Source organism: Xiphophorus hellerii, chromosome 4, assembly GCF_003331165.1.
Source record: "Xiphophorus hellerii strain 12219 chromosome 4, Xiphophorus_hellerii-4.1, whole genome shotgun sequence".
Lineage (NCBI taxonomy): Eukaryota > Metazoa > Chordata > Actinopteri > Cyprinodontiformes > Poeciliidae > Xiphophorus > Xiphophorus hellerii.
The window spans coordinates 13686168-13706026 of NC_045675.1; the positions used below are offsets into that span (position 1 = coordinate 13686168).

The 19859-nt window shown below is 36.9% G+C and overlaps 1 protein-coding gene across 4 annotated transcripts in view; it reads left to right on the plus strand.

The window, feature by feature from the left end:
* LOC116718451 (CUB and sushi domain-containing protein 1) overlaps window positions 1–19859 on the plus strand; it is a 431730-nt gene that overhangs the window by 261375 nt on the left and 150496 nt on the right. For all 4 annotated transcript variants that reach the window (XM_032560407.1, XM_032560409.1, XM_032560410.1 and 1 more), the window contains exons 11-14: window positions 11856–11959; window positions 12178–12290; window positions 16609–16791; window positions 16910–17095. In XM_032560407.1, the coding sequence (XP_032416298.1) occupies window positions 11856–11959; window positions 12178–12290; window positions 16609–16791; window positions 16910–17095 (586 nt within the window). The remainder of the gene's footprint in view (window positions 1–11855; window positions 11960–12177; window positions 12291–16608; window positions 16792–16909; window positions 17096–19859) is intronic.

Consider the following 19859-nt stretch of genomic DNA (forward strand, 5'->3'; position numbering starts at 1 on the left):
TGACATGAAGCCCAAAGATTGTGGTCTGGTAAGGATCAGCTCATGTGCTTTCATGTAATCTGAAAATACAAATAACTGACTGAAAGCACATTATTAAACTCATGCTGTGTTGACAATACCTACATCTAAATTTTTTAGGAACACCTGATGTTGAGCAATTTACACTAAGTAGAAAAATATTGAAGCCTGTCCAAAAGTCTCAATTTGATGGATGAAAACATATCTATAGGTGTTCCACATTATTTTATGAATTTTGGCTGCACACTTTTACACAGTATGGTGTCACAGAGTATATAAGAAAACATACAAAATACTTTTACTGATACTCCAGATATTTTTTTACTGATCCAGTGTTGATGTGCCGCAGTGACTCAGTGTTGGGGTGTAATTAATGTTCTGTCTTTTCTGGCATGCTTTGATATGGGTCTGCAAAAGGTAATTTTCAATCTTACTGCCAAACATATTTTGATGTGAATTTGCAATCAGAGTAAGTCAATATATTTTTTTTATCATCGGGTGAAGATTGCTCTGGGATTCTGATGATATGAAATCCTTGAGCAAAAATGCTCCAATTTTGTGATGTTACAGTACTTTTTAAATTCATGTTTTTTTATGATTTTGTGGCAATATCTTCATGTATAAGAACATTAACAGGAAGAAGTAAATGGCTCAGAATATCAGTGGAGTCTCCATTGTGGTTCACCAGCTTTACCACTGAGCAACAGCGCCCCTATGATAGAAACATAACATAAAAAATGTTTACATTACGTTGTAAACATATTGTAAACATACGTCTACATCAAATATTTAATATTAGAAATTAATATATATATTTATTTTATCACAGGTGAATACATAAGGGAGGCTAGCTGATCTTAATCCCTCCTATTGCATTTGGCCTTTCATGAAACAAAAAATCTTTATCTACCTTGAAGTGCTTTGTGAAAGGGGCTACTAATTTATTCCTTCAAGTAGTTAAAATTTGATTCCATTCCATGGCAAAGTTGACTTTCTGGGTTTTTTCAACCAGAAGATATTCAACTCTATCTATCAAGTTCCTTTTTCATAAAGTTTTAATAAATTTACTTTATGCTGATGTCATACATGTATGATTGATGACTTGCACCAAAATGTTGGAGAGAAATATAACTGCTCTATTCCAAAATGTAGTATTTCACTTTTACTAAAAGAGTTTAAAATGAGCGAATACTATGTCAATCATTTTTGCAATGTCAAAACCATTATTTTATTTTGTTTTATTTTATTTGTAATGCCATGGTATTCTCTAGAACCAGAAACCAGACAATTCCTAGAAATTATTTGATCTTGGTATGTGATTATGTTATCAGGAAACCTCAGAGTTCAAAGCACTACACCTGGTGAATTATTGAATGGACTTCACTTTAGATTTGGGTTGCTCAGTTAAAGTTGCACTGTTAAAATGTCCTATTGAGCCGTTCTACTAATGATCTCAAATGCTATTTAAATTTTAAATATACGTACCCTCCTGTGAATTTTTGGCAAATATAGACAATTCCGAAATTCACCATTATCATAAGAATACCTGAAATTTAATTTAATTTTTGTTGCATCATGCGTAATCTTTTTCTAAACAGGCCTAGAAATTATTGAAGAGCATTAAGTTTCTTGGCAATAACCTAAGAATAATAATGCTTAATTTCCTTCCATTTAGTGTGCCATTGTACAGCCATTGTTCACGGCATCAGCACACACAAGCTAAAACCTAAAAGCATACACAAACAAAATATAGATGAAAGATAACACACGTAGGTGAAAAAAAGTTAGACAGCGCTCACACACTCAGTGAAACAGCTGTGCTTTTAGAATTATTCTGCTTCACTTGTTAAGACAGATATACCTGAGAAAACCACCTCCTACTCACACACAAATTATCACACTTGGATGCACAGAAAAAACTATTGTCAGTTTATGGTTCACTCTGTGTTATGACTTCAAGCTGCTTGTAAAGTTTTTAACAACCCTTGCATTACAGTCGCAAGCAGATATTGATGTTTTCAGTGGTAAGTTTATCAATAACCATTGCCATATTGCCATATCATATGCCAAAGGCGTTTTTAACTTTTCAGGGTGCTATTTTGACATAAAGTGTTCCAATCCCAAAACCTTTACAAGTGTAAAAATAAAAGGAAACCATGCCACTTAAAACTGTGGTATGTAAATAAATAAATAAATATTTATATTTTTTTTACATATTTGTTTAACTTGTCACTATGTCGTGACAGGATGGCATGAGACAGATAACCTGTGACAAAAATAGAGTTCCTCTGTCTTCTATTGCTATCTAGAAACATCTAACAGAGCCAGAAGGCGGGTCCTAACACTGTCAATCACCTCTCCATTAAGGCTTGGCGATGTATGGCAGATACTCCATGTATCAAGTTTTCCAATTTACTCGATCTCAACAATCAAGTACAGATTGTCATTCAAATAATAATCTTTCGGCATCTAATACACTGTAAGTGTTGTTTATCCGACACACTGCGAATGCATCGCTAGTCCTTCCCAACCTGAAAATGTTCTGTCTGACACTGCATGGAGAAAAAATAGGATCGCCGTGGGAGTTCCAGGTGAGGGGGTGAATTAAGGATGAGTTGCTCACACTTTTGAAATTTCGGGTTGAGTGCGCGTGAGCTAAGTCAAATCGTCCAGGTTGTGTGAACGTTCAACGGGACGCGAGACCAATTTACGGGGGTGGGGCCACCCGGGTTCAACATGGCAGCTGTAAACCTAGCTTAAACCTAGTTTAAACCTAGCTTAAACCTAGCATAAATTTAGCATAAACCTAGCTTGAGATAGTAGCTGAAGAGGAATCAGATGAACTTGTCTAGTTCCGAAGAGAAACAATCCTGGATCAATTATCTGGCTGGATGTTACATGGAGGATGGTCTTGTACATGGGGTTTGCAAACATTGCCTGAACTTGGTACCGTTTACCGTTTTAGCACTTTTTGTGGTTTGTGATCCAAAATTGGCAGCATGTGCAAATAGTTTGATACCTGTAACATGTTTTGGATCTGTCGATTTTATAGTCATCTAAACTTTTGTTTCCTTATAAATTATTTTTTATTAAAAAAAAAATATAATTTTCACACCACCAAAACCTTACAAGTGAATTAATTATTTTACCTGTGACTGTGACATCATATTGTTAAAAGTGATAAATAATAAAAAATTTATTTAGCTGTTGAGCTTCAACATTTTATTTTCTCATGTTTTCTTCAAACATAAGAATTTGTTTCACTTCTCACCCTTTCAGATGGAACTTGAAATATTTCCAAGAAAAACATAAGTTGTCTTCTATTTGTACTCCACAGATGACCATGATCTCGATGAATACTATACAAACAGTTTTAAAAATTATAGTAGTATATATAAAGGATGATTACATGTATTCTCACAGTACAGGAAAACAAAAAACAAAGCCATAAAAACTATAAACGCCTCTAAAGAAAGAGAGAGCCTAATAATTAATCTCATCAACGCTTATTATAAATCTGACTCAAAACAGTTTTAATAATCAGATATCTAAAATATAATATACAAATCTCTAGGACTTTTTTGAGCCAATTTTTACAAGTAAGGGTATGTGACATGTTTATTCTCGCCTTGGTATGAACAGTTCTCCTTAAAAGAAGCATGTTTTAGGACAGGAAAAGTCCTAAAAGGATTACAAAAAATCCCCAACGTTTGAGCTTATTAGAAAACGAAGTTCTTGAACCCTCTTGTAGTGAGAAAATCACATCAACACATCGTTCTATGTTAATGCCCCCAGTCATTTGTTGTTAGCCTGTAGTTTTGCATGTTTTTCCCATTAGTTGGAGCTCTTTTGGAAAGACTACACTTTGCTTGAGGGTGCAACAACAAATGTTTACTGGGACAGTTAAATACTTTATATAACCAGTTTGATTGGGCTGTATCTTCAATGTTGCTTTATACAAAATACATTGTTTTGTTTGCATAAGACTGTAGGCTGTTTTTGTAAATGAAAAGGTGTGCTGAAACAGATATGCAGATTTTAAAGAGCTATACAATGACCTCATTGCCATTCCTGACATGATTGTAGTTAATCCCTCAGACCGTCTCCTATCCTTAGACATGATCTGAACATTTCTCTGCAATTTTTATTTTGACAAAGCACTGCAATGGCTTAGTTGTGCATGGGCGATTCTGACTTGCTGAAATGGTTTTTACACTCCTTATCACCCACAAAAAGGTTTTTTCGTTACTGTACTGTGATTTGAAATGTGATGGCCTTCCGTGCAACGTATTACACGCTCACAGATCATGTCAGGTCCCTGCAGTAATAAACAAGGGTCTTCTCTTATGAAGACCAGCACTTTTTTTTGCTCTGAGGATATCTGAGCGCAGCAGAGATATGCCATTATCCATGCTGCCAGGGATATGATCTACATCTAATAAATAATGAACAAGCAGTGAATAATGGAATGCCAGTATTGCAGCATTTTAGAGTGCAAAGCAGATTGATGAACTGAAGCTGCACGCATGCCACCGCAGCCACACAGGTGTAAGTCAGGCATTCAAGCAGCAGAGGGGTGTGAATGAAGGGTGTAACTTTCAGAAATGACTTGTTTAGCTATAAATGAGGCTGATGATGCTGCCAAAAAAAAAAAAAAATACATCAATGGCCTTTAAGTTTCAAGACTTTTTTATCACCTATGTAATTAGTTTTTTCCACTAATATAACATACACATATCACTTTAGAGTTATTGTAATTGTACTACTTTTTAGAAATAATCATATTTTCCTCTTGCTTTTGCATTTTTTTAACAATAAAAGGCATATACTGGTTCAAGTCATCACCTTTTTCCTATTCCAACATTTTTTATTTAGCAGTATAAACATATTAGCATATTATTTTTTGATAAATATTTAATTTTTTTTCTCATATTGTGGCATATTTGGAATCCTCCTGCAGAGTCCAAAGATTTGATCGCAGAATCTGTTTCATCACTTTCCAATGTTTTTGCTTTTGTTTCCATTCTATATTATATAATACGGAAAAAAATGGTGCTCAAATGGGGAACCATGAACATCACTGTATAATAAATCTGCAGCACTTTTTTTTTTTTTAACTTCGTCTAAAAGTATATTTTTAATTGAATATTTTTATTGGTTTTCAACAAAGTAGATTAACAACCCAAACATTCACATCCACACATCCGTTAAAAAAAAAAAAAAAAAAAAGGGAAGGTTGACTTAGTTAGTTTCATGCTGGGTTGACTGATTGGCTGGACGTCCCTCAATGTGACACAAGAATGGTCGCCATACTTTGTAAAATTTGTCCACAGAGCCCTGCCCAGCATATCTCTGCTGTTCAACTTTGAGATTTGAAAGCAAGTCCTTAACCCATTGTTTATAGGAGGGGGGTGCCTCTTTTTTCCATGATAGAAGTATGAGTCGACGAGCAACCAATGTGGAAAAGGCTACAGCTGAAGCTTGTCGGGTGGACACACAACATGTCCGAGGAACAACCCCAAATATTGCAGAAAGAGGATTCGGCGGAATATTAATATTCCAAGATTTCGACAGGGTCTTAAAGATAGTTCTCCAGAAGGTCTGCAGTTTTTGGCATTCCCAAAACATATGACCAAGAGTGCCTTTCTCGCTTTTACATCTTGGGCACGCTTCATTCAATCCTGGAAACAACTTTGCGAGTTTACTATTTGACAAATGAAGTCTATGAACCACCTTAAATTGTATTAAACCATGTCTGATACATATTGATGAATCATGAATAAGCCTTGTTGCCTGCTGCCACTCCACCTCAGTTATTCTCAATCTCAACTCCAGCTGCCACTGTTCTTTAATTTTGTCTAATGAGGGTGCAGCCGCTGTATGAATTAATGCGTATACCTTCGATGTGGCCCCTCTCTTCTTGGGGTCCACCTCCAGGCACCCATCAATCCAATTGGAGTCTGGAGTTTGGAGCGTCTGTGAGAAGTGTTTTTTAACAAAACTTCGCAACTGCAGATACCTAAAAAAGTTCGAAGAAGATAGGCTAAATGAATTCTGCAGCTGTTGAAAGGACATAAAATGCCCATCTTTGAACAGGTCTCCCACAGTGCTTATCCCTTTATTTGTCCAGGCATGGAAAGCAGAGTCAATTAGAGAAGGTGGGAACAAGGCATTCATTGATATAGGCGCTGCTAGGAGACCTTGTTTTCGTTTGAAATGGATCCTAAGCTGTTCCCAGATCTTAATTACCCCTAAGGTAACTGGGTTAATTGTAATTAGTCGTTTATCAAGTGGCAGTGGCGAGCAAACAACTGAGGCCAACGAACCAGATTTACAAGAGTTTTGTTCCATCAGTGACCAAATGGGCACCGCCTCATTTTCTGCTGGCTTAAACCAGAAACAAAGTTTAGAGACATTAGCAGCCCAATAAAAGTGCATATAATTCGGCATGGCCAGTCCTCCCTCCTCCCGTCGCCTCTCCAAAAACTCTTTTCTGATACGAGGAATCTTTTTATTCCAAATGTACATTGAGGTTATCTTGTCTAGCTTTTTAAAAAATGATTTAGGAATAAATATTGGAATTGCCTGAAAAAGGAATAACAGTTTAGGCATTATAACCATTTTAACTGAATTTATCCTTCCTGCCAGAGACAGAGGGAGAGATGACCAGTGTTCCATATCCTGTTTAAACTGATTGAAGGCAGTAATAAAGTTATGTTTGAATAGATCTTTATAATTTCTGGTTATATTCACTCCTAAATACGTGAATTTGTCAGAACTCACTGTAAACGGAAGAGAGTTTTGGGGCATCTTGCTCGCTCTATCACCGACAGGAAAAACAAGGCATTTTGTTCTATTAATCAGGTATCCCGATATCTTCCCAAATTCCTCAATGCACTTTATAACGTTAGGCATGGATTTGCATGGGTCAGCCAGAAAGAGAAGGAGGTCATCGGCATACAATGAAACAGTGTGGATTTGTCCTGCTCTACTAATTCCCATCACCCCTGGATCATTCCTGAGTGCAACAGCTAGAGGTTCTATGGCTACGTTAAATAGCAGGGGGGATAAGGGGCATCCCTGTCTCGTCCCGCGAGAAAGAGGAAAATAATCTGACACCATATTATTTGTCCGAACAGCAGCCAGTGGAGATCTATAAACAAGTTCTATCCACGAACGAAAACACGGCCCAAACCCAAAATGTTCAAGAGCCTTCACCAAGTAGTTATGCTCAATTCTATCAAAAGCTTTGTGAGCATCTAATGACATGATGACCTCTGGCACAATATCTCCGCCTGGTAAATACATTATATTGAACAAACGGCGTAGATTACTATAAAGTTGTCTGCCCTTCATGAACCCAGTTTGGTCCTGGTGAATAATCTTATCTAGCACTTTCTCCAATCTGTCCGCCAGAGTCCTAGTGAGTATTTTGTAGTCACAACAGAGTAGGCTTATAGGACGGTAAGATTCGCATATGAGTGGATCTTTATCTTTTTTGAGCAGTACGGATATATTAGCCTGTGTCATTGTAGGTGGGAGAGCCTGCTTTCTAAATGCTTCTGTATAGACGTTACATAGGTGGGGCAAAAGCTTGGCAGAGAAGCATCTGTAAAACTCGATCGGGAAGCCATCAGGGCCTGGAGATTTTCCCGTTCTCATTTTCTGAATTGCCTGGTCAATTTCTACCAGTTGTATGTCCCCTTCAATAGTAGCCCTGTCTGACTCTTGCAACGTAGGCAACCTCAAATGCTTGAAAAAGTTATGTATCATGTTTGGATCTGGACTGACCGAAGAATATAATTCTTTATAAAATGACACAAACTGCATATTAATCTTCTTTTGGTCCGTAGTTATCTCCCCTCCCTCCTCTTTGAGAGCTGAAATGGATCTTGCTGCAGACTTTTGTTTTAGCTGATGACTTAACATCCTACCTGCTCTTTCACCGTGCTCAAAGTGTTGTTGATTCAGGTTTAGTTGCATCTCTATTGCTTTTTCATTCATAAGGAGATCAAATTCTGCTTGAAGGAGCGCTCTCTCTTCCCAGCAGATGTCTGACGCTGCGGATGCCTGACACTGGTCGATAATTTTAAGCCTGTCACTAATTTCAGACATGCGTTGGAGCTTATTTTTTTTGTCGTTTGCGCTGTAAGAGATAATTTGCCCTCTAATGTATGCCTTAAATGTTTCCCACAGTGTTCCATAGCTAATGTCCGGAGAGCTGTTAGTCTCAAAAAATATATCTATGTGAGTGTTAATGTAATCCACAAATTTTTGTTCTGTCAATAGTCTGGCATTAAACCTCCAGATTTTTCGAGGTGTTATGTGGCCAGTAAAATGCATTTTCATTATAACAGGACTGTGGTCTGAAATGACTATGGCTTCATAATCAACTGAAGCCACCATATGCATGAGTTTCTGGTCCAATAAGAAGTAGTCGATTCTTGAATAGGACTTGTGTGGGGGGGAGAAAAATGAGAACTTTTTCAAGGTTGGATTTTTGACTCTCCAAGGATCAGCAACGCCGTACGTCCGCATGAATAAGTTGATGCAATGAGCTGCTTTGTTGCTCAATTGGCCAGTCCTCTGTATCAGATTTGATCGGTCAATAGAAGAGTCCAGAACACAATTAAAATCCCCGCCTATGATTATATTGTGCGAGTCCAAGCATGGGAGGAGCGAAAACAAGTTTTTGAAGAATTGCATATCATCCCAATTTGGAGCATAAATATTAGCAAGAACAACAGGAATATTGAATAGATTACCTTGTACAATAATGAAGCGACCATCCCTATCTCTGATGACGGAAGTTTCCTCAAAAGAGACATCCCTGTGTATAAGGATAGCTACCCCCCGGCCTCTAGCATTAAAGTTAGAATGATATATCTGGGTGAAACCTCCTCTCTTAAGCCTGTTATGTTCTTTGTTTAACAGATGCGTTTCTTGCAAATATGCTATCTTGGTCTTCAACTTATCAAGGTGTATAAATACTTTGTTTCTTTTAATTATATTATTGAGACCCCTCACATTCCAGCTAACCCATGCCACTCCTGGTTCAAACCTATTGCAAACACTCATAACTCTTTGAATTGATAGAGTTGTAAAGCCATCTTGTTTGTTTGTCAAATCTCAGCTCAGTGTCCCACGCAACAAAAGCAGTCAACCATATAAAACAGAGTAAATACACAGAATATAATAAAGGATGTGTGGAATTAAACAAACCAAAGAACACAGTCACAAACCTCAAACTCCATAACTCTTGGAACACAAAAACTGACGTATTCATGACCCCTCTCCCGCAGATCCAAAATAAAACATTAAATCTCAAGAACAGGAAGGGGGGGAAGGGAGCTCCGTGTGAGCTTCCCACCGGGTCCCGGTATTTACAGTTTCTACACCCGTAAGTGTATCCGCTTACCATGACAGCCTGGACCCGACTGGACCCCCATTGATTGAAAGAAAGAACAAAACCCCTCCACTGTGCAGCGGTCATGCTCGTCCGACCCGGGCGGTACTCATTTCCCCGAAGAGAGCTTTGTGGATATGAACTCTTTTGCTTTTAAAGGGTCTTTGAAGCGATGCTCTTCACCCTCCGGGGTGGTGATCCTGAGCGTAGCCGGAAAAAGAAGGCCATACCGGACACGCTCAAGACCCCGCAGGAGAGACCTGACCTCGTTAAAAGCTGCACGTTGTTTACTGACAGCCATAGTATAATCAGGGAGAACCAAGATCTTGTCGCCGTCCTTGGTGGTAAGTTGTTTACTCCCTGTTGCTTTCCTCAAAATAGCCTCCCTCTCGTTGAAGTAGTGGCATTTGATCACGATGGCTCGCGGAGGCGCGTCTCCGCTGACTGGTTTACCGCGCAGAGTGCGGTGTGCCCGGTCCAGGAGTGGAGTCGAAGCAAGCTGTAATGTCTCCTTCAGAAGTTCAGCCACAAAGCCAGACATAAGCTTCCCCTCTTCACGCCCCTCTTTTACACCCACGATACGCAGATTGCATCGACGGGACCTGGCCTCCAGGTCCTCGCAGCGAATTTTCAGGGTTGCTAGCTCTTGTTTCATGGCCGATATGTCTACCTCCATAGCATGGATCGAATCCGAGTGGGTCGCAGTAGCAGTCTCAAGTTCCGCAACGCGGCCCATGGTGTCATCAATTTTGGATTCTATCTTTCCCAGTGCACATTGTAATTCTTGAAGTTTATCTGTGTGAACCTTAGCCGTAGTTGTTAGCGTGGCCATCAGTTCACCGCGCAGTCCACCAATAGCAGTTAGCACTTCGTCATGGCCGCTAGCATTAGCTTCTTGGGGTTCGATTTGGGGATTACGATGTTTGGGCATTTTGCTGGTGTATGCCTACCTTTTTGCTCCCTTAAGAAGTAATGTTCTTAGTCTGATGCAAGACCAGCGCTGAAATTCAGTTAATTTGTGCCAAAATTGAGGGTCCAGTCGGAGCTCAGATCAACGTGTCCTCACATGGCTCTGCTCAAACCGGAAAAACCCTAAAAGTATATTTTTGCCTAAAGGAGTTTTAAGTGCCTGTTTGTGTGGTACATTTGGAGCCTAAGGCAGTAATTGACTGTACGTCTGTAAATAAACTTAATATATGTGTGAAAATAAGAGGGCCAAACTTTTTCTACTTTCTTTCTTTCTTGTAGATTTTTAAAAGACCAATTCACATTAATTGTGGAATCAAATACAAACATGACTGAGGGTCCACAAAAAGAGTTGAGAAGAATACATTTTTAAAAATATTTTTGTATTATTATTATTATTATTTTAAGAGAGAAACACTGTCTTTCTTGCATATCGAATTTCTCTGTTAATATGCCTTGCACATGTAACAGGGGATTTAACAATGGAATAATCAGATTTGTTTTTCAGTTGCTGTTTTGAAAAGGAACCTATAATCAGAGGTCTATTGGAAGTTGAAAAATTGGAAAGTAAAAAAAAAGAAATGGTCTCAATAAGACTGAACACCACAAATTTATTCCTGTTCCAATGTAAAATGAAACTTAAGAACCACATGCTGCTGTAAACAAGTATACAGTATGTAGCCTGATTCCCATGTTATGCATCCTTTTTTTTGTGTTTTGATTTGCATGACTTGTCAAGAAAATAATTCTAATCTAACAAATAGGCAGTCTGTTCAAATCGGATAGCTTTGTTTGGAAATACTTATTAATTCAGTGTAAATAAATACTACAAGCCTTAATTACCACTAAAAGCATTTCACAACTGACATTTTATTTTAAAAATTGCATATTTACAGTATTTATTTACCCATGATATCCTACATATTTTAAATGACATTACCCATTACCCCTGTATTTCTGCAATTCTTTGTGGTGATGATGTAGAATGAACATTTATACCAAGACAATTTTTACTGCTTAGTGGTTACATACAGTATAATTGACTTGGTTTGTTTTGAAGGTTGGCTTTTGATTTTCTTAGATGGCTATGTGGCATTTGTGTCAGTTTTATGTAACTATGACACATAATTATCAGACTAGATGTTTTTAAATTATTTTTACACCATCTATACAGTCTGGGCCAATGTTAATCTAATAAAGCACACAAGTCTTATTATTTACGGTTCAGTTAAAGTGATGGTTGTTTATGAAGGTCTCATCCAGTCCTTTGGTTTCCATTCTCCAGAGGGACATGATCATTAAAAGCTCATATTGCTTGGAACTATAAGGGTTGAAAATATGATGGCAAAAATAAATTCTTATTAGCTTTTATCTTTTCTTTGCTCTTTAATTGCTTTAGTGCGTTCAGTGTGTTAATGTTTTTTAACCATTTCTATGCCTGTTTTCTTGCTTTTCATCATTTCAGGTAATAAAGCTGTCATTTGATGAGTTCGATCTGGAGAGAGGCTATGACACGCTGACTGTGGGAGACGGTGGAAAGATAGGAGACACTCGGCGGGTACTCTATGTGTAAGCACCAATAATAATTCCTCATCTGTACCAGCACAGAACAAGTTATAGGCAATCATAAAGAAAACTGTAGACGGAGGCACTGTTCTGCAGGTATTTCTTTCAAATCTTAAACTGCAAATTGCTAATATCTCCTTAAATCTCCTGCAAAATTCACCAAAGTAAAATGGATAAAACGATTATTTTACTGATGTATAGGTAATGCTTTGTCTTTGTAGACTTACTGGTACCAGCGTCCCTGATCTTATTGTGAGTTTGTCAAATCAGATGTGGCTACACCTGCAGTCAGACGACACAATCGGCTCTGCAGGGTTCAAGGCAATCTATGAAGGTAGGGATTCTTTCTAAGGATTTCAAGACTTCAAATCACACCTTTTTTTAAAACTCTGAATCATGCACACACATATGCAGTAGCATATCACAGCACTCGAGGGAAGCAGTTAATATATGGCAAATGGTTTAAAATGAAAAAGGTGTTATAGTAAAGCTTAAAGTGAAGGGAGAGGCATATATTACATACAAAAGACTGTTTCCACAATCTTTGTGGGAACAGGTTTCCACAAAGATTGCCTGTGTGTGCATAACAGCAGAATATGGTTTGATAAATACAACATGGCAACCAGTTTAGCTATATGAAACATTTACAATCATCTTTCTTAAAGACCAACACATCCTTCAAACCAGCCTGTATTTAAAAATACCAGTCATTTTTTCAGTCTTAGCCCATTACTGTGCCACTTGAAAACAGTAACCTCAGTGTCATAAGAGATGTTTGTATGTGTGAGAGAAATGATTTTTCTTAATGTCGTAACTGTTCACTTTAAATGTCATCTAAGCATAATGCCTTTTACTCTGTGAGATTCCATGCAAGTAAATTTCCTGGGGCCGGGGAGTGTGTGTATGTGTTACTCTTTGTGCCTTTAAGCGATGTCCTTTGTGTCGATATTTATGTATTTTACAGACATTTTTAAAACAGTCTTCTGTTTTTGTTGTTGATTTTTATGGTAATGCAATTCCAGTATTATAAGATTAATATTAAATATCCATATTGCCAAGTATGTTACAAAAATATACAAACTTTGTTTGGGTGTTTTAATTGTTTTTGCGGTTGTTGTTGTTGTTGTGGGTTCAGTCTTTTACAATTTGTTTTAGTTTAGACTTCCCTTTGCCATGTAGTGTGAGATAGAAATCATGACAGAAGCAGAGGAGAAACAAAATGGAAGAAATGTGTGCTCTGTGTTTATTTTGGTATGTTTACTGCAGTGATGTTATTAAAACTCCAAGATTGGGAACACTTAGGAACATGTAGTAACAGACTGTTCATGTGAGATGTAAAGAATGTGGCTCTTTATCCCAACATAAAGTCACAGTGACCATAATTTGGCTCTGTAACTGTCATTTCCTTTTTTTTTACTGGGCTTAAAGAATCTGGTTTTCAGTGAGTAATACCTTAGCTGTAGCTTTCTGGTTAAAATGCTTTAGTGGCAACAGTGAAATAAAATGTATCCCATGAGCGCCATCAAGTTTATTTCTGAGTAGCTAAGAAAAGAAATCATGATTAAATTATGCTTTAATAAATGGGTAACCAAGACAACAAAGAGTTGAAGACTAACCACGGCTTTGTGCTTTTTAAGGTATCATCTGAGGTTTTTCACCTTTAAATTTGCCTTAGTTGTAAAAAAGTGACCAGACTGATTAAGCATAAATCAAGTATTTGAAACAAAAAAGAATATTGAAATGTGAAGTGAAAATAAACAATACTAAATGATCTCCTGCAGATGCTTCAGTTTTATATTTTTTCCCTCATCACAACCCGACATCTGCCTGTGGTGTTTTTATGTCTGTTCTTGCATGGGTATATGCAGCGCTGTCAAATGCAATAACATCACCGTGTTATGCACTTTGATCAAGCTTACCCTCCTGAGTTGTCTTAGATTTTCAGCCCAAATCTGTGTCCGTTTTTTTAAAAATGGCATCAGGCTCAGCTTCTTTTTCAGAGAAGCTTGGGGTGTTTGTGTGCACCATGGGGAATATTATTAGAGCTGAAATATTAGACAGATTTGAACTAATATATTAATTAAAACATTTTTATATTTTGCTGAAAACATTTTGACCAGAGCCATTTGGTTTGAAAAAAAAAAAAACATTGCAAAAAATGCTTTTATATTTCTACCCTTCCACAGGACAATAGATTTTATCAAATATTTTTATAACTGGTATCTTGCAACACTCGGTTTTGCACAGAACCATTCTCGTTTTATCTAATATCTTATGAGCGTTGTTGCTGAACAAAAAAACATCAGTCATCATTAGCACATTGAAGTAAATGTGTTTACCTCAATGTGCTAAATACAAATGACTTTTGTTTTTTCATTCATTTATTTATAAAAAGTAAAAACAATGTGGCAATTAACTGCCATTGGATGTTACGAGTTTGATTTAGTCAGAAAAGTTGTAAACTCCAAATAATCACCTGCACAAAAGCAGTTCTTTGCAAATAACATATTTCTCTTTTCTGAAGTCAAGTGAGGTAACGTTCTTTTCAATGAACCCAAAAATGTACCCATTTAAATTGTATAATAAGACGATGTGTCTTCAGTGTATGGCAAATCTGATTTTATGATTATCTTTTTCTTTATTTTAATCTGTAATTAGCATCTTTACTCTGTGGTGAACTGTGCAAGTTTTGAAACAAGAAAAAAGGGAAGATGAATGATGCAACAGAAAGAGTGAGGCACTTAACAGCATAATGACAGACTTAACTTTGGGCTTAGGATCATTGAAATCCATCCTGACACTTGTCATCTGTGTGACAGAAAGCTGTGGGCCGCAGATACATTTGAGGCTTTTTTAATATTCTCTTCCTGTGGGCGCACTTGCATCCCAGCTGAGTTCAAAAGTGGAAAACTCGCATGGAAACAAATGCATAACTTATATTGAGATGCTTGTCCGAAGCAGATTCAGGGGGTCAGTGGAGAAGAGAAGAATGTCACAAAATTCTTCTCTTCTAAATTTCTTACTTGTTCCAAAAACCTATGCCTGTGTGTGTCTGTGAGAAGGGGTGTGTGTGTGTTTCCACTTATTGTTTTGTCTTTCACAATTAAAAGAAAATTGCACTGCAATTACCCTGATGGCAATTAACTGTAAGAAGGGAAGCAATTAAATAAATTTCTCACAGATTGCCACTCTATCACTGCACAGCTGAATAATATTGAAGTCTTCTCTTGATATAACATGTTATTGCAATTCCAGGATCTTATAGAAATGTTTGCATTAAGACAATATACTTGATATCAAAACTAAAATACATAAAAATATCCATCTTACAGTGCCTTGTAAAAGTAATAATCCACCTTAGAACTGTTACTTTTCACAATGTGACAGCCTACAAATGTCAATAGATTTTAATGTGAGGTGGAATGATAATTATTCACAGTTTTTTACTATCATAAAAGACTATGTGTGAAATGAATTTAAACTCTTTCCCTCCAAGTTAAAAATTTGTAAAACCTCCTTTTTGCCGTGTTTGTAGTTGGAAGTTTTTTGGAGTGTGTATCTACTAACTTTAGAAATCTAGACACTGACATGTTTGTCTTTTCGACTGCCAGCTCAGTCAGATTAAATTTAGAGCATTTGCTAACAAGAAATTTGAAGTCTTGCAACAGATTATCAATTGGATTTAAGTATGGGCTTCAAATAAATTATCCTATCCGTGGGTGTGCTTTGACATAAGCCATTCATTTGTATTTCTTACTGTTTATGGTCATCATCCTCTTGGATTCGAGTGTCAGTTAGTGAGAAATGTTCTTCGTTTTTTACGACTTCCCTTTGTTTATAATGCTCTGCTCACACATCAACAGCTAGTTATTTTTATTTGATTTAAAATGATTTAATCGGCGAGTAAATACAATAGAAATAGGTGGATAATTTTTATATTTAATGATGCAGAAGAGCATTTTGTTTCTACCAGTGCAACTCAGACCTATTTTTAAATTATACTTCTAAATTAAAAATAGTCCTGAAATGTTATTAATGCACACAACACTTATGGTAAAGGACATACTTTTTCCATTTTTACATAATGGCTTGAATTATGAAACACTGCTTTATTACTTTATCCCTGACCTCTCTGCTATCTTCTACGGTCTTCAGATTCTGTTTTCTCACTAATGTTCTCTAAACCACCTCTGAGACCTCCATACAACCGTTTACATATATAACAGCTTATAATGAAATTAAATGTTCAACAGTTATAGGAGTAACTGGTCCTGGTCCAATCTGGTGATTTCAGAAGACAGATGGTTTCACTGGATTTTTCTTTAGGGAAATGAAACTGTAGCGAATAACTGAATACAAACTTGTGCCAAATTTGTTGGATTTTTATTTGCAACTTATAAAATAAAACTAGGAAATAAAACAGATTCTGCTTCACAGTTTGGCTCTAAATTCTTAGTCTTTCACATAAAATCTGTTTGTGGTTGTAAAATGGCATAATGCAGTGAAGCTTATGGGCTATTTATTTTTGCCGTCATTATTGTGCTACCTGCTTAAAAGATAAAAATACGCTTTTTTAAAAAAATTTTTTTTTAATTTTTGCTATCTGACTTGTCCGGAGTTTTCAGGACTGAAAAATTACATATGTGTTTCAGAAATCAACAGAGGAGGTTGTGGTGATCCCGGAGTGCCTGCGTTTGGTCGTCGTAGTGGCGATCGCTTTCAGCACGGTGACGTCTTGACCTTCTTTTGCCAGTCGGCTTTTGAGCTCGTGGGAGAAAAAGCCATCACGTGCCAACACAATAACCAGTGGTCTGGAAACAAACCCAGTTGTGTGTGTAAGTAAACACATTTTTATAAGGCCTGTACCTATTGGCACCTTTATGTTTACTTGTCTTTGTGAACTTGCTTACATTGTCAAACATGTATAATTTTTTTCCACTTCTCTTTTTGTAGTTTCTTGCTTCTTCAACTTCACGGCTCCATCAGGGACCGTGTTGTCCCCAAACTACCCAGAGGAGTATGGTAATAACCTGAACTGTGTGTGGTTGATTATCTCTGAGCCGGGCAGTCGAATACATCTCTTCTTCTCTGACTTTGACCTGGAGCCACAGTTTGATTGGCTGGTAGTTAAAGATGAAGGTAATTATCTCCTAATAACTTTATGCATTTTTCTCATTTAATTGCTACAGTTTCATAATCAGTTTAAAGATTTTAAATTTAGGCCTCCAGTTAAGTTTTGATGAGTTACAGCTGAAACATAAATGGCCATGTAAAAAAATAAAAAAATTAAGTGATCACCTTTTTCATCTTGTATTTCCGAGTAGGCAGTGTAAACTGCAGACTGGGTTTACGTTAAAAAATGACTGGTCAATAACCCGAACTGAAAGATAATTGCTATTTTATGTTTTATTTCATCACATTGATCATTTTTTCTCCTCATGTAAAACACAGAGCAATTATATTGTTGTTCCGCATTTCAGAGTTATTGATTTAGCAGGTTCGAGTTAAGCTCCTGCTTGACTGGCAGGATGAAGTTGGGTTTAATTGACTGTCTGTAAATCTCTGCATCTTTAGGGATGTTTTCTTTCTTTCTTTCGTTGCTCCCTTCTTCTGTGTTTCTTTGTCTCTTTCTTTCCTTCTGACTTTCTCTCAGCTTGTTGTCAGTGGTAATGTATGACTGATCTGTGTCACAGACAAATTATGGACAAAACATGTCAATAATTTGAATGATATGAAATCGTATCATATCATTCAAATGATATGTAAGAAATTATTGCATTTTTAACATTTTCTTTAATAGGTAATAATTACATTTTAAGTTTATTAGTTACATTTATAATTAGGCCTTTTTAAGTTTTAAAACATAAGCATAACTGTAAATATAAATAATTCAAACAAGACCCTAAAAGCATTTAGTAGTTCAGTATTAGAAGCTAGTAGTTCAGTATTAGAAGCTAGTTTGACTTGACTTTGGTCAATGACCTGATGCAACATTTGATGGATAAGTCCCATTAAATAGTTCCTGATTAGTCTGCTTTTTGTGGGGTTTGAGTATTGATTTACATTTAAATGGTGCACTAAAGGAGGACAGATGGTATATTGTATTTTAAACGAACAAAATAGGGGGGGATTGGAACTACTGTTAGAGCGAGGGGTGGGGACCTAATTATGTTATAAAACAGGAAATTTACGGGAAAATACTAATACGAGAACACGGTGGGAAAGAGGGGTAAAATATGGTAGGTTCCTGGCCAAAACGGGAGACTTAATAGGTATGTCATGCATCTGTAGGTACTCGCCCAGAAAGAAACTACACACTACAGAAGACAGTTTAGCTTTTTAAAATTTTTTTATTGTTAAATTGCCTATATGTATTGTTTTATGAGCATGCAACTATAACTTAACATTGTAGGTGCAACTTAACAGAAGTATAGTAGTAACCTGTTTGAGGATTGCCCATGGCAGCTTAGCCCAGGGATATGCCAGAAGTGTTTTAGATGTGTTTACTTTACGCTCCTAATTTAACCTAACCACAGAGTCTAATTCAATATTTTAGACTAATTTTAGATTTTTGCATCTCTGTTCAGTAGTCATTACCAGAGGTGGGGACTCGAGTCACATGACTTGGACTCGAGTCAGACTCGAGTCGTTAAAATCACGACTTGAGACTTGACTTGAAAAAATGCTCAAAGACTCGGACTTGACTTTGACTTTCATGCCATTGACTTGGGACTTGACTCGACTTGAAGCTGTTTACTTGAAAAGACTTGATATTTTTTACTCAAAGTCTTAAAATTTAAAACACATTATTTATAAAGTGGCGTCATTAATTAATTTCACTCACTCCGTATCAATATGCGCAGACCGTCACTATGTTTTTCCTCTCTCCTTATGTATGTATGTGTACGTAGCTGCAGCACAACCAATCAAATTAACAGGATTTGGACGTTTAAAAAAACGCGGCAAAGCTACAGAGCTCAGGGAACGAAATACGAAATAACCGCTCGAATATGCTTCCGCGAGTAATTTCTTTTGGCTACGTAGGTTATGAACTTTCGACTAAAAAACGAACTGCAACTTGTAAAACATGCAAGAAGAGAATATCGGATGGAGATGCCACGACGTCCAACTTTGTCCGGCATTTGAAGCTTCACAAAGATCGGTAGGTGGCACTTTTCTTTTGCTCTAAGATAGTTGACTTTAGCTAACTTCGTGTTAGCATGTGTACTCCGGGTTAAATTGGTGATGATTTACCATAAATCCGGTCCTTCAAATGCCTCCACAAATAATGTGCACCGTGTTAGTTCAGGAAGCCGGTGGATAGTGAGCGGGGCTCCGGAACAGAAAGCAGATTCTGGACCTGAACACAGGGAACAGAGTCTCTCTGTCCCATCATGATGATGAGCGGGTCTAGTATCATCTAAGGATGGTTGGTGTATTTGAAGACATCTACGTTGGGAAATTATATTGACAATATATTGTTTACTGCAGTCAGTGCATTAAGTCAACTGTTTTTGACTTAATGCACTGACTGTTAAGTTAAGGCGTGACTGTCACATGTGGCACAGAACCCATTTCCAAGTAGTATAGCTTTGCTGGGAAAAAAAAAAAAGACCAAATACAGTGACTGTCCCAAAAAAATTTTGTGTTTAGAATATCTGTCCCATATTTACGGAGGACTGAAACTAACATACTTAGAAATAAAAGCAGAAAAATAAATGCACCAGACCTTCCTGAGGTTACTTGTGATAACTTCATTTATACTTATTTCATTTTTTGAAAACTATGATTGTTGTAGTGTTGATGTTTATTTATGAATAGAAGGAGTAAACTGAAGTCAAATGTAATTCATGAATGGCTGTAATTTATTTTCTGACATCTGTTTACTTCTGACAGATTTGAA